Source organism: Oncorhynchus masou, chromosome 12 (genome assembly GCF_036934945.1).
Source record: "Oncorhynchus masou masou isolate Uvic2021 chromosome 12, UVic_Omas_1.1, whole genome shotgun sequence".
NCBI classification, from domain to species: Eukaryota; Metazoa; Chordata; class Actinopteri; order Salmoniformes; family Salmonidae; genus Oncorhynchus; species Oncorhynchus masou.
Genome location: NC_088223.1, coordinates 73493412 through 73509666, shown reverse-complemented (window position 1 = coordinate 73509666; position 16255 = coordinate 73493412). Strand labels below are relative to the sequence as shown.

Below are 16255 nucleotides of genomic sequence, written 5' to 3'. Positions count from 1 at the left end.
GGAGGCCGCAGGAGGGCAACAACCCAGCAGCAGGACCGCTACCTGCGCCTTTGTGCAAGGAGGAGCAGGAGGAGCACTGCAAGAGCCCTGCAAAATGACCTCCAGCAGGCCAAAAATGTGCATGTGTCTGCTCAAACGGTCAGAAACAGACTCCATGAGGGTGGTATGAGGGCCCGACGTCCACAGGTGGGGGTTGCGCTTACAGCCCAATACCGTGCAGTACGTTTGGCATTTGCCAGAGAACACCAAGATTGGCAAAATTGCCACTGGCGCCCTGTGCTCTTCACAGATGAAAGCAGGTTCACACTGAGCACATGTGACAGACGTGACAGAGTCTGGAGACGCCGTGGAGAACGTTCTGCTGCCTGCAACATCCTCCAGCATGACAGGTTTGGCAGTGGGTCAGTCATGGTGTGGGGTGGCATTATTTGGGGGGCCGCACAGCCCTCCATGTGCTCGCCAGAGGTAGCCTGACTGCCATTAGGTACCAAGACGAGATCCTCAGAACCCTTGTGAGACCATATACTGGTGCAGTTGGCCCTGGGTTCCTCCTAATGCAAGACAATGCTAGACCTCATGTGGCTAGAGTGTGTCAGCAGTTCCTGCAAGAGGAAGGCATTGATGCTGTGGACTGGCCCGCCCGTTCCCCAGACCTGAAGCCAATTGAGCACACCTGGGACATCATTTCTCGCTCCATCCACCAACACCACGTTGCACCACACTGTCCAGGAGTTGGCGGATGCTTTAGTCCAGGTCTGGGGGGAGATCCCTCAGGAGACCATCCGCCACCTCATCAGGAGCATGCCCAGGCGTTGTAGGGAGGTCATACCGCTCAGTAGTGTGTGTGTGAGGCCACACACACACACACACACACACACACACACACATCACCTCATGCATTACTGCCCCATACTGGCAAAAAGGTGTCATCCCCAAAAAACTATACAACACATACAGTGGGGCAAAAAAGGTATTTAGTCAGCCACCAATTGTGCAAGTTCTCCCACTTAAAAAGATGAGGCCTGTAATTTTCATCATAGGTACACTTCAACTATGACAGACAAAATGAGAAGAAAAAAAATCCAGAAAATCACATTGTAGGATTTGTTATGAATTTATTTGCAAATTATGGTGGAAAATAAGTATTTGGTCACCTACAAACAAGCAAGATTTCTGGCTCTCACAGACTTGTAACTTCTTCTTTAAGAGGCTCCTCTGTCCTCCACTCGTTACCTGTATTAATGGCACCTGTTTGAACTTGTTATCACTATAAAAGACACCTGTCCACAACATCAAACAGTCACACTCCAAACTCCACTATGGACTCAAATCCTGCAGTGCCAGACGTGTCCCCCTGCTTAAGCCAATACATGTACAGGCCCGTCTGAAGTTTGCTAGAGAGCATTTGGATGATCCAGAAGAAGATTGGGAGAATGTCATATGGTCAGATGAAACCAAAATAGAACTTTTTGGTAAAAACTCAACTTGTCGTGTTTGGAGGACAAAGAATGCTGAGTTGCATCCAAAGAACACCATACCTACTGTGAAGCATGGGGGTGCAAAGATCATGCTTTGGGGCTGTTTTTCTGCAAAGGGACCAGGACGACTGATCGGTGTAAAGGAAAGAGTGAATGAGGCCATGTATCGTGAGATTTTGAGTGAAAACCTCCTTCCATCAGCAAGGGCATTGAAGATGAAACGTGGCTGGGTCTTTCAGCATGGCAATGATCCCAAACACACCGCCCGGGCAACAAAGGAGTGGCTTCGTAAGAAGCATTTTAAGGTCCTCTCCAGATCTCAACCCCATAGAAAATCTTTGGAGGGAGTTGAAAGTCTGTGTTGCCCAGCAACATCCCCAAAACATCACTGCTCAATAGGAGATCTGCATGGAGGAATGGGCCAAAATACCAGCAACAGTGTGTGAAAACCTTGTGAAGACTTACAGAAAACGTTTGACCTCTGTCATTGCCAACAAAGGGTATATAACAAAGTATTGAGAAGTATTTTGGTCAATAACAAAAGTTTATTTTCCACCATAATTTGCAAATAAATTCATTAAAAATCCTACAATGTGATTTTCTGGTTATTTGTCTGTCATAGTTGAAGTGTACGATGAATGATGAAAATTGCAGGCCTCTCATCTTTTTAAGTGAGAGAACTTGCACAATTGGTGGCTGACTAAATACTTTTTTGCCCCACTGTATGTGCTGTATAGCCTGCCACTGTTAAAATAAAACACAATAGAAAAGTTATTTTAAAAACTTAACTAAATAAAAACGTGTAAAGTGCATCTGAAAATTAACTGAAACTAAAACTGAATTTCAATGAAAATATAAAAACGAATAGAAATAAAAACAAAACTATAATATCAAAAATGTTGGAAAACCTTGGACAGACAACTTCCATAAATTCAGCACACAAATCAGACCACTTCAGCTTAAATGGCTGTGTTGAATAAAGCTCTGTTTTCCTCCTTTTAATTTGAACAAAGAGGAGTTTTGAAAGAATTACAAAAAAATATTCTGATGCTAGTCAGCATACATTTTGGTAGAGGGTCTTTTGTTGATAGAAATTTAAGTGGGGGGGGGGGGGTATGACAGAATTTCAGTCAAGACATAAAAGCCTGTTTTGAGTCATACCCAAGAAGAGCGCATTATTCATTTAAACTCGGGTAATCATGTACATGATTGGTTTGAATAAGAGCTTTTGTCAAATGGCATTGACCTATATGAATTTTCAACCACTGGCAAGAATTTCAAAGTTGAACGAGGCACTATATTGTATAGCACATGGTGCCAATAAAACAAAGAGAAAGACTATCCATTCTTCCCATGAGAGAAAATGTTGGAAGGAATGTGAGTAGCACCGTCATAAATCAACCACCAAAGGCCTATGATTGATGACAGTGTCATGTATTTCACAGAGGCTGCATAAAAATGAAGAAAAATATGTTACATAATAGATTTAGTAAAAATAAGCTATGCCTACATTGAGCTTAACATCAGTAGTCAAGTGGACATCAGCGCAATATCAGCGCAGCGTTAAGTGGCCTTTTGAGAGCAACTCCATCTACGCAGCATGTTAGTATCCGCCATATTGCTTGAACCTGTCTTGTCCTTTCAGATGAGTGAGGAGTCGAGGTAATAGCACCTAAGAGGGGACACAGTCACATGGACTCTGTCTATTAGCAAATCCCCGCTTGTGATAATGTATGAACTTCAACCTTTGCATAAACACTATTCTATCCACTAGCCTATTGATGATTTCTACTTTTATCTGTATCAGTTGCTGAATTAATGTTAATTATGTATGAATGCCATCAACACTGCTTTTTGAAAATGATTTTAAAAAGTTAACACCTACCTTCCGTGAGCATTTAGTTCAGTATGCCCAGAGCCATCATTGTTATAACCCTTAAGTTGTTATTGTTGTGGCTGCTGCTGTTGCTGCTATTATTATTAATCAATATTGTAGGACAGAAGGCATCAGGAATAAGGCAGGAAATCTGTCTAAGTGTCCAAACTAAGTAAGAATTAAGAGGGATCTTGTCTCGCTCTGTCATTTCTGCAGGGCCAAGCGACCAATCAATAGGAAGGCAGTTTGCTAGTCTCCAGCCATAATCCTCAAAAATATTATTATGCGGATTAGTTTCTCCCTCACCCATTTCATTTTCAGTCTAGAAGGTATTAGTCTGACAGCCAAGTGGAGCCCATCCAATACTACACACTTCAAAGCAGCAGCAAACTGTCTAAGAAAAGCAACGTGGTTCAAACATTTCCTTTCATCTTTATTTTCAGGATAAAACATAGGCTAGGCCTAGGCTGTGCCTACTGCTGCCCCCGTTGATAGATTGCTAATAAAAGGTATTCACGCTAGAGTAGATTACAGTGTGTGTATATATTTATTTTATTCTCTAACTCTACACAATGTTATTAGATAAGTGCTATTTAGGGACACTACCTACTTCAAACGATTTACCACAAGGGAGGGCCTAGTGTGCATTTTCACACAAGACTTCCCTTGCATTACCCAGCTCTGACAGAGAAAATTGGGGTTCTATTCAATCTGTAAAGCTGAACCATTACAGATTCCTCAACATTAATGTAAAAGGTCATTTCAGATTGAATTGACATATGTAGCATCTACCGTGATTGCAGTATCTGCAAAATCAGGAACATTCCCTTTAAAATTTCAATCATACTGTAAAGCTGACCTTCCGCAATGCAGATTGAATAGAGCCCTTAGACTGTATAATCCTGTAGCATCTGGCATTTGTGCAGACAAAACAGCCGAGAAGCTATCATCAGACAAGACACTGCAGCAATAGGTAGAAAACAAATGGACAGGATCTGAATACAATGATTACAAGGGATCCAATTCTGTGGGAGACAGTGGGGGTCTCGTCAGAGCCAAATTCACTGAAAAGTAGCAAGTGTTATGCTAATGTCAGACAAGAGAATGCAGATCACTCAAGTCCAATAAGCCCAGTTGATAGATACCTGTACTGTATTTTAAAAGGATGCATTTCCCTTACAATGATGAAGTAGTATTTGTTTGTTCAGGGGTATGCATGCATATTATTTATGCTTCCATACATGTTTTTAATTCATTGTTGGACCCAGCATTACATGGATGAATGCAAAAAAAATTGCCCACTTATATAATTCAGCAGCTATTCTAGTCTGATTTAATGACAGCTTGCTATAACAAGCTTATTAGGGGCCTAACAACTCTGGGGGGAGATCTAGCCCTAATCAAAATATTTGTTTTGGTACAAATCTTTTCAGAGCAGTGGGCTAGTCTTAGGACCGTTGTTATGACGACATCTTCTAAGTCGAATATTATTTTTTTCCCACAATGCAGTGGCATAATGTGCAGTAGTTTCAAAATGTCTGATTTTAATCCAACATCCCTCATCAGGGATTGTGTTGGTAGCTTTACTTGTTCAATCAGTTGGCACCTCAGTAAAGACTAAGTATAATCAAAAAGACACAGAAGGCTAAGAGCACCATCACCAGATGTGACCAAGCCCAGTCATCTGTTGACAGAGGGGTACAGCAGCAACCCACCTCCCCCCACAATAAAGCCATTGTTCTTCATTACTTCTCAGGGCAGCAGAGAAAAACAGAGCAGCAGCAAATATAAAGGTCAATTTTCACTAGGGATGCACGATATATCGGAATCAGCCGATATTAGCTAAAAATGCAAACAGTTTAACCCTGATGTGCAAAACCGATGTCAAAGCTGGACGTGCATACCTATATAACATGTAATGACGACACGTAAAACTTTGCGCTACACATGCAACAGAGTAGAGGTCGACGGATTATGATTTTAACGCCGATACCGAATTATTGGAGGACCAAAAAAGCCGATACCGATTAATCAGACAATTTTTTTAACATGTATTTGTAATAATGACATTTACAACAATACTGAATGAACAGTTATTTTAACTTAATATAATAGATCAATAAAATCAATTTAGCCTCAAATAAATAATGAAACATGTTCAATTTGGTTTAAATAATGCAAAAACAAAAGTGTTGGAGAAGAAAGTAAAATTGCAATATGTGCTATGTAAGAAAGCTAACGTTTCAGTTCCTTGCTCAGAACATGGGAACATTTGAAAGCTGGTGGTTCCTTTTAACATGAGTCTTCAATATTCCCAGGTAAGAAGTTTTAGGTTGTAGATATTATAGTAATTATTGTACTATTTCCCTCTTTACCATTTGTATTTCATTAACCTTTGACTATTGGATGTTCTTATAGGCACTTTAGTATTGCCAATGTAAGAGTATAGCTTCCGTCCCTCTCATCGCTCCTCCCTGGGCTCGTACCAGCAACACAACGACAATTAGCGCACGCTAACTAGCTAGCCATTTCACTTCGGTTACACGAGCCTCATCTCGGGAGTTGATAGGCTTGAAGTCATAAACAGCACAATGCTTGACGCACAACGAAGAGCTGCTGGCAAAACGTACGAAAGTGCTGTTTGAATGAATGTTTACGCGCCTGCTTCTGCCTACCACCGCTCAGACAGATACCTAGATACTTGTATGCTCAGTCAGATTATATGCAACACAGGACACGCTAGATAATATCTAGTAATATCAACCATGTGTTGTTAACTAGTGATTATGATTGTTTTTTATAAGATAAGTTTAATGCTAGCTAGCAACTTACCTTGGCTTACTGCATTCGCGTAACAGGCAGTCTCCTTGTGGAGTGCAACGAGAGAGGCAGGTCGTTATTGAGTTGTACTACTTAACTGTAAAATTGCAAGATAGGATCCCTCGAGCTTACATGGTGAAAATCTGTCGTTCTGCCCCTGAACAAGGCAGTTAATTAACCCACCATTCCTAGGCCATCATTGAAAATAAGAATGTGTTCTTAACCGACTTGCCTAGTAAAAAAAAAAAAAAATATTAAAATAAAAATAAAATAAAAATCAGCACCCAAATATACCAATTTCCGATTGTTATGAAAACTTGAAATCGGCCATTCCGATTAATCGGTCGACCTCCACAACAGAGCATTCCTACCCTAGCCCACAATGTATGCTGTGTGGATCGAGCAGTCAACAAGTCGAGCAGTCATTTGAAAGAGTAAGAACATTTCAGCGTTAAATCATTAACGCCAAGATAATGGAATTCATTGCCCTTGACAAGCAACCGTTCTCTGTCGTGGGTGATTTTCGCTTTCGCTACTTCAATGCAGACAAGAAACAGGGTTTATGTTACATAGACAGCAGGACAAGATGGAAACGGACACAGTGACAGTGCGCACCGAGGGTGAGAGGCAACGAACAGACAGAGCAGAAACTTCACTGCTTGAGCATTCTAGTGCAGTTAAATAGTTAAAAGGCAGCTAAAATGGTTCATATCGGCATCGTTATTTTTGGCAAGGAAAATATTGGATATTGGCCAAAATCGTAATATCGGTGCATCACACCAGCTTTCAAATCACTGAGCTGCTGTCTTGACAACTAGACAAACTCAATATAGGATACAGGAAGGGAAGCATTCAAATTATGTTAGGAAATGAGAGCTCAAATGACCTAAACAGAGTTAAAGAGGTTAACGGATTCAATCTCACTAAAAAGGATATCCATACTCCAAACTAGAGGTCGACTGATTAATCGGAATGGCCAATTTCAAGTTTTCATAACAATCGGTAATCAGCATTTTTGGACACCGATCATGGCCGATTACATTGCACCCCACGAGGAGACTGCGCAGCAGGCTGACTACCTGTTATGCGAAACAGCAAGACGCTGTAAGGTACTAGCTAGCATTAAACTTATCTTGTAAAAAAACAATCAATCTTAACATAATCACTAGTTAACTACACATGGTTGATGATATTACTAGTTTATCTAGCTTGTCCTGAGTTGCATATAATCGATGCGGTTCCTGTTAATTTATCGTTGAATCACAGCCTACTTCACCAAACGGGTGATTTAACTTCTCTAGGGCAGGGGGCAGCATTTGGAATTTTGGATGAAAAGCATGCCCAAATTAAACAGCCTGCTACTCAGGCCCAGAAGATATGAAGTGCATATAACTAGTAGATTTGGATAGAAAACACTAATGTTTCCGAAACTGTTAAAATAGTGTCTGAGTATAACAGAACTGACAGGCAAAAACCTACTTCCTGAATGGATTTTTCGTAGGTTTTCTATTCAATGCCATTACAGTATCCATTGACTTAGGACTCATTTGCAGTTCCTATGCATTCCACTAGATGTCAACAGGCTTTAGAAATTGTTTCAGGCTTGTATTCTGATAAATGAGGGAGTAAGACCTGTCTGAATGAGTGGACTCTTGTCGTGTCACAGAGCTTTTTCATGCGCAAACCCGAGAGAGTGCCTTTCTTGTTTAGCTTTGATATTGACGACGTTATTGTCCGGTTGAACTATTATAGATCATTTAGGCTAAAAACCACCTGAGGATTGAATATAAACATTGTTTAACATGTTTCTATGAACTTTATGGACACAATTTGGATTTTTTTGTCTGCCTGTTTTGACTACCTTTGAGCCTGTTGATTACTGAAGAAAACCTCCGTTTTGTTTTCGGATATAAAGAGACTTTATCGAAACAAAAGGAACATTTATTGAGTAAATGAATGTCTTCTGAGTGCCACCATATGAAGATCATCAAAGGTAAAGGATTCATTTTCTCTCTATTTCTGACTTGTGTAACTCTTCTACTTGGCTGGTTACTGTTTGTAATGATGTCTGCTGGGCTATGTTCTCAAATAATCGTAAGGTATGCTTTCGCCATAAAGCATTTTTGAAATCTGACACAGTGGTTGGATTCACAAGAAGTTAATCTTTAAACCTATGTAAAATATGTTTTGTTTTCAGAATTTTTATAATGAGTATTTCTGTATTTGAATTTGGTGCTCTGCAATCTCACTGGATGTTGGCCATGTGGGACGCTAGCGTCCCACATACCCTAGAGAGGTTATTAACAAGCGCTCATTGCACGCAGAGTCAGGGTATATGCAACAGTTTGGTCCGCCTGGCACGTTGCGAACTAATTTACCAGAATTTTACGTAATTATGACATAACGTTGAAGGTAGTGCAATGCAAAAGCAATATTTAGACTCATGGATGCCACCCGTTAGATAAAATACGGAACGGTCCCGTATTTCACTGAATGAATAAACGTTTTGTTTTCAAAATTATAGTTTCCGGATTTGACCATATTAATGACCTACGGCTAGTATTTCTGTGTGTTACTATATTATAATTAAGTCTATGATTTGATAGAGCAGTCTGACTGAGTGGTGGTAGGCAGCAGCGGGCTCGTAAGCATTCATTCAAACAGCACTGTCCTGCATTTGCCAGCAGCTCTTCGCAATGCTTCAAGCTTTGCGCTGTGTATGACTTCAAGCATGTCAACTCCCGAGATTAGGCTGGTAATACTAAAGTACCTATTAGAACATCCAATAGTCAAAAGGTATATGAAATACAAATGGTATAGAGAGAAATAGTCCTATAATAACTACAACCTAAAACCTCTTACCTGGGAATATTGAAGACTCATGTTTAAAGGGACCACCAGCTTTCACATGATCTCATGTTCTGAGCAAGGAACTTAAACGTTTGCTTCTTTACATGGCAAATATTGCACTTTTACTTTCTACTCTGTATAGGGCCTCCCGGATGGCGCAGTGGTCTAAGGCACTGCATCGCAGTGCTAGCTGTGCCACCAAAGATTCTGGGTTTGAGCCCAGGCTCTGTCCCAGCCGGCCGTGACCGGGAGGCCTGTGGGGCGGAGCACAATTGGCCCATCGTCGTCCAGGTTGGGGAGGGTTTGGCCGGCAGGGATATCCTTGTCTCATCGCGCCCTAGCGACTCCTGTGTTTGGCCGGGTGCAGTGTACGCTGACCAGGATCGCCAGGTGTACGGTGTTTCCTCTGACACATTGTTGCAGCTGGCTTCCGTGTTGGATGTGCATTGTGTCAAGAAGCAGTGCGGCTTGGTTGGGTTTCGGAGGACGCACGGCTCTCAACCTTCGCATCTCCCGAGTCCGTATGGGAGTTGCAGTGATGGGACAAGACCGTAACTACAACCAATTGGATACCACAGAATTGGGGAGAAAGGGGTAAAATAATTTAAAAAATAATAAAATAAAATTAGGTATAGGCTTTTTTTGGTCCTCCAATAATCGGTATCGGCGTTGAAAAATCATAATCGGTCGACCTCTGATGTTTGGAGTAATCTGTTGGGATTGTGAAACCAGCCCGCTATAAAGAAAACTGTATGGTTATTCTGTTTAGCTGGGAAACAATGGCAAGGGGCAAAATCAAATGGAACAACTGCTATTGCGTTAACCCACTGCAATGCCACCACCTTTTAGACTTCGAACCCCTTTTAAATAGTGTGTCAGAGCAACAGACTTCTGGGTTGCATCATTGGATTTGTCTATTTCTTCCTCATAATTTTAGTCTATGTGATTAACGGGGGCTGAGCTAGAGAGGCGTTTGTGAGACAAGGGCAGATCCCGAAGGGGCCCGGGCCGAGTCTTTTTACAGAAACATCTGTGGAGTCCGAATGGTTAGAGCTACAAACGATTAAAAGCTATCTATGAAAAGTTGAATCTCACGAAAACTCACATGAACAGTTGAAGTAGGAAGTTCACATACACCTCAGCCAAATACATTTAATCCTAGTAAAAATTCTGTTCTTAGGTCAGTTAGGATCACCACTTTATTTTAAGAATGAAATGTCAGAATAATAGTAGAGTGATTTATTTCAGCTTTTATTTCTTTCTTCACATTCCCAGTGGGTTAAAAGTTACATACACTCAATTATTATTTGGTACCATTGCCTTTAAATTGTTTAACCTGTTGAAACTCTGGGGGCGCTATATCATTTTTGGATAAAAAGACGTGCCCGTTTTAAGCGCAATATTTTGTCACAAAAAGATGCTCGACTATGCATATAATTGGTAGCTTTGGAAAGAAAACACTCTGACGTGTCCAGAACTGCAAAGATATTCTCTGTGCGTGCCCTAGAACGTGAGCTACAGGCAAAACCAAGATGAGACGGCATCCAGGAAATTTGGATTTTTGAGGCTCCGTTTTCCATTGTCTCCTTATATGGCTGTGAATGCGAGAGGAGTGAGTCTGCCCTTTCTGTCGTTTCCCCAAGGTGTCTGCAGCATTGTGACGTATTTGTAGGCATATCATTGGAAGATTGACCATAAGAGACCACATTTACCAGGTGTCCGCCCGGTGTCCTGCGCCGAAATTGGTGCGCAAAAGTCAGCTGCAAGTATTTTTCCATGTAATTCAGAGAAGAAAGCAGGCTTCCACGAACGATATATCAATGAAGAGATATGTGAAAAAACACCTTGAGGATTGATTCCAAACAACGTTTGCCATGTTTCGGTCGATATTATGGAGTTAATTCGGAAAAAGTTTGACGTTGTAGGTGACTGAATGTTCGGTTCGTTTCGGTAGCCAAATGTGATGTACAAAACGGAGCGATTTCTCCTACACAAAGACGCTTTCAGGAAAAACTGCACATTTGCTATGTAACTGAGAGTCTCCTCATTGAAAACATCCGAAGCTCTTCAAAGGTAAATGATTTTATTTATTTGGTTATCTGGTTTTTGTGAAAATGTTGCGTGCTAAATGCTACTCAAAATGCTAAGCTAGCTTAGCATACTCTTACACAAATTAGTGAATTGCTATGGTTCAAAAGCATATTTTGAAAATCTGAGATGACAGTGTTGTTAAGAAAAGGCTAAGCTTGAGAGTAGGCGCATTATTTTCATTTTATTTGCGATTTTCAGAAATCGTTAACGTTGCGTTATGCTAATGAGCCTGAGGCTTTAGTCACGATCCCGAATCCGGGATGGGGAGTTTCAAGAGGTTAACCTGGGTCATACGTTTCGGGTAGCCTTCCACAAGCTTCCCACAATAAGGTGGGTGAATTTTGGCCCATTCCCCCTGACAGGGCTGCTATAACTGAGTCAGGTTTGTAGGCCTCCTTGCTCGCACACGCTTTTTCAGTTCTGCCCAGAAATGTTCTATAGGATTGAGGTCAAGGCTTTGTGATGGCCACTCCAGTACCTTGACTTTGTTGTCCTTAAATTCTTTGGGCTGGGGGCAGTATTGAGAAGCTTGGATGAATACGGTGCCCAGAGTAAACCGTCTGCTACTCAGGCCCAGTTGCTAATATATGCATATTATTAGTAGATTTGGATAGAAAACATGATGTCTGAGTATTACAGAACTCATATGGCAGGCAAAAACCTGAGAAAAAAATCCAACCAGGAAGTGGGAAATCTGAGGTTTGTAGTTTTTCCAACTCTTGGCCTATCAAATACACTGTCTATGGAGTCAAATTGCACTTCCTAAGGCTTCCACTAAATGTCAACAGTATTTAGAACCTTGCTTGAGGCTTCTTCTTTGAAGTGGGTGAGAATGAGAGGGGACTGAGTCAGAGGTCTGCCAGAGAGCCACAAGCTGGACACGCGCGTTCACGTGCGAGGTAGCTTGAGTTCCATTGCATTTCTACAAATAAAGGAATTCTCCGGTTGGAACATGGTTGAAGATTTATGTTAAAAACATCCTAAAGATTGATTTGATACATCGTTTGACATGTTTCTACGGACTGTAACGGAACTTTTTGACTTTGTCTGCGCCTGGTGAGCGCACGTCTTGAATTTGGGTAACTGGGCTGAACGCGCTAACAAAAAGGATGTATTTGGACATAAATTATTGACATTATCAAACAAAACAAACATTTATTGTGGAACTGGGATTCCTGGGAGTGCATTCTGATGAAGGTAAGTGAATATTTATAATGCTATTTCTGACTTCTGTGACTACACAACATGGCGGATATCTGTTTGGGTTGTTTTGGTCTCTGAGCGCCGTACTCAGATTCTAGCATGGTGTGCTTTTTCCGTAAAGTTTTTTTAAAATCTGACACAGCTGTTGCATTAAGGAGAAGTGTATCTATAATTCCATTTTATTAATGTTTATTATAAGTATTTCTGTAAATTGATGTGGCTCTCTGCAAAAATCACTGGATGTTTTGGAACTACTGAACGTAACGAGCCAATGTAAAATGAGATTTTTCTATATAAATATGCATTTGCACTTTTCGCACCAAAGTACGTTCATCTCTAGGAGACAAAACAGGTCTCCTTCCTGAGTGGTATGACGGCTGCGTGGTCCCATGGTGTTTATACTTGCGTACGATTGTTTGTACAGATGAACGTGGTACATTAAGGCGTTTGGAAATTGCTCCCAAGGATGAACCAGACACATTTTTTTCTGAGGTCTTCGCTGATTTCTTTTGATTTTCCCATGATGTCAAGCAAAGCACAGTTTGAGTTTGAAGGTATCTGTCTGAAGAATTGTTGGGAAAATTACTTGTGTCATGCACAAAGTAGATGTCATAACCGACCTGCCAAAACTATAGTTCGTTAACAAGAAATTTGTGGAGTGGTTTAAAAACTAGTGACTCCAACCTAAGTGTATGTAAACTTCCGAATTCAACTGTAGGTGGGAGGCTTGGGCGCACCATAATGCACCATAATGTTGGATGCCAACCGCCGATAAATCCCACAGAAGAGGCAGGGGCGACAACGGTAGCTAGCTTTAACTAGTGCACAATGGTAGACAGTATCCTTCGCCCCCGTCTGTCGGGCATTGTTTGAAGGTAAGCCTTGTAATACATCCATAGGTACGCCTCCAATTGACTCAAATGATGTCAATTAGCCTATCAAAAGCTTCGAAATCCATGACATAATTTTTCAAGCTGTTTAAAGGCGCAGTCAACTTAGTATATGTAAACTTCTGACCTACTGGAATTGTGATACAGTGAATTATACGTGAAATAATCTGTCTGTAAACAATTGTTATAAAAATTACTTGTGTCATGCACAAGTGACTTGTGTCATCCTACCTGACTTGCCAAAACTATAGTTTGTTAACAAGAAATCTGTGGAGTGGTTGTAAAACAAGTTTTAATGACTCCAACTTAAACTGTAGACTTCCGACTTCAACTGTATAAATGTGAAGAATACACTTGACGTTTCTAATCACTATCAAATATGGTTATGAGAGGAAGCCCACTGGCGGGCAGTGGGAGAAGATGGATTTCTCATTGCTGAAAAATTTGACCTCAATACAGTTCTGTTCCCAAAACTAGAATCTGTTATGAACAAAGTGGATGATTTGTAGACTTTACCCTTTGCAAAAAAAAAAAAAAATTGCATTGTTTCAAAGGAGTGCAAAGGGGAAAATTGTTGATGCACAAGCGCACTTCAGAGTAGGTATTCCCTAATGGAAATATGCATGATACTAGAACGCACCAATAGGATCTCACTTGCTCATGCTTGGCTCTGCCCCCGTCCTTGCATGTTCTGCCCACTATGGCACATGTTTTCCCATTGGAAACGATAGGCTATGGTCTCTCGTTTTAATTGTATTTTTTTTTCCTTTATTTAAATAGGCAAGTCGGGTAAGAACAAATACTTATTTACAATGACGGCCTACCCCGGCCAAACCCGGACGACGCTGGACCAATTGTGCGCCGCCCTAAGGGACTCCGAATCACTGCTGGATGTGATACAGCCTGGATTCGAACCAGGGACTGTAGTGGCCCCTCTTGCACAGATGCTGTACCTTAGACCACTGTGCCACTTGAGCAAATCTTTGATGGCATGCTTCAAATTCAAATACTTCCGGCTTCATGCGCCATTGGGAGTTTTCCATTGGAATACGTGGATGAAGTCAGCACTATCACCATCTACTGGTTTTAATGTCTATGAAATATTCAGCCTAGCAGTGTGAGTGCTTTGTCTAGATAAAGGCTACCCAAGCTGTGTGCACATATTGTGGACAGCTATGTCATAGAATATACAGTAGGTGTTGGTACTTGGTAGCTTAATTAGGATGAACCTGTTGATGATTACAGTAAACTAAACTCCCTATTGACTGAGTAGCCTGGCATATTATTTTGCATAATTGATAGAGTTTACCCAACATTGTAAATCAACACGTTGTAGAAAAGAGATGGGTGCATCGAAAAACAAGTGTGTTCTCTGAAAAACCGCATGCCAGGTTTTTCAGAGAAACATTGATTCGTTTCCACAAGACTAGGCTATGATAATTCAATAAATAACTTTGTTCACATTGAATTTTTAACAAACATGAATTACAGTATATATGACACAAATTGCAGAGATTCAATCGAGTTCAGCTAGCCACATCTGAATTGCCATATTTTCATTCATCATGAATTGTATTCCCAACGCATCTCTTGCTAGAGCTCCTGGCATTAAACAGTATTTGCAATACTGAATCAGCTGACAATGTGTAATAGCCTATCCAGTTGACTAGTCTATAACAGCACACACTCATATTATATTTTAAGCCACTGATTTGACTTTTAAAAGGTGTTTAGGAAGCAAGCAAAATCAAAACAGCACCACTAACAACTTATGTCTCCATCGGTGTACTGTACACCACTGACACCGTTCACTGGGCATTCAACTGTAAGGTATAGCTTCAGAGTAGCCTACCTAGCAACATATATACCTAGCTGTATCAGTCTGCCAGGTCTCACATGCGACACACAAAGTGACTATTCAATCACCAGTAAGCCTATGGATCATAGTTTGAGCAAACTAAATCAAATGTCTACATACATGTAATAAAGCTGGGCATTTTTTCGGTAAAGTGATGCAATGTAAATTAGCCTAAACTTCAGCATGGTAACGCGCTCAGAATAGCTCCCGCTACAAATATTCAGTATTCATTGTAGGCTACGGCGTTCAACAGAATCTGGACATTCGCAACACAAAAGTGTTCAGAACATCTGACTGGTTAATTATAACTAACAATATTAAACTTGTACATTGAAGTTGATTTTATGGTCTTTATACTTTGGAAAATAAACTATTTTCAAATCCAATTTCGCTCATTTAAACTCCCAGCTGCAGCTTTGTGAGTATTACAGTGGCACAGGGCTCAAGACTAAGGGAAAACTAGCCAAAGTGATTTGTGTTGAGGGGTTGGTATGGAAGACAGAAACATCTGTAACGGCTATGAGTGAAATTTAAATATTTAAAGAATGTAACAAATATTTGAGTCTTCTTTAGGCACATGGAGTATCGTATTCCAACTTGAAGAACAGTTAGGCTACACTCAATGCTTAACTAATAAACTATCACTCAAAATTATACGGGCACATCCAGAAAAAAGCTCGCTCTGAATGCAGACTCATTTTTGCCCACTCCTCCATGTCCATATAAAATCATTAAAAAGACGTAGGTTTGTTTAGTTTTTCGTCGAAATCCTACCTTTGTGAAGAGCTGCTGGAATCACGAACAAAAATAGAAGTGTAGCGAGAGATCCGTTGCCTGTGATCGCCATGTTGTACACCTGCTTCAATCTGGCTGCGCGAGTAGTAGCTAGCTACTTCACCGAGCGACAACGCGAATCACTTTAATGATATGCATGGTGGGGAGGGAACAATTCAAATTCATTTTTTTTAAAGATGGTGAAACAACTAAGAAAGGTTATACAAGTGTTACGGTGGGTTCTTATTGAATAATGCACAACTGAGGGAAAATCGTTTATTTTATTTTCAACCATTCCAGAACATTGAATCATTTTTGTGTGAAGGGTTCAAGGCAAAACATCCAGTGAATTTTCAAAACTTCCCTAATTATTTGTTTTGTGACAAACAGTGCTTAGATTACTCATAGATGGCTC

General features: G+C 40.7%; 1 protein-coding gene across 1 annotated transcript in view; it reads right to left on the bottom strand.

Moving 5' to 3' along the window:
• Positions 1–15919, bottom strand: part of LOC135550802 (cell adhesion molecule 1-like) — a 485176-nt gene extending 469257 nt beyond the window's left edge. The window contains exon 1 of the mRNA XM_064981924.1: positions 15841–15919. Coding sequence (XP_064837996.1) covers positions 15841–15913 — 73 coding nt within the window. The 5' untranslated portion in view covers positions 15914–15919. The remainder of the gene's footprint in view (positions 1–15840) is intronic.
• Positions 15920–16255: the final 336 nt, after the last annotated feature.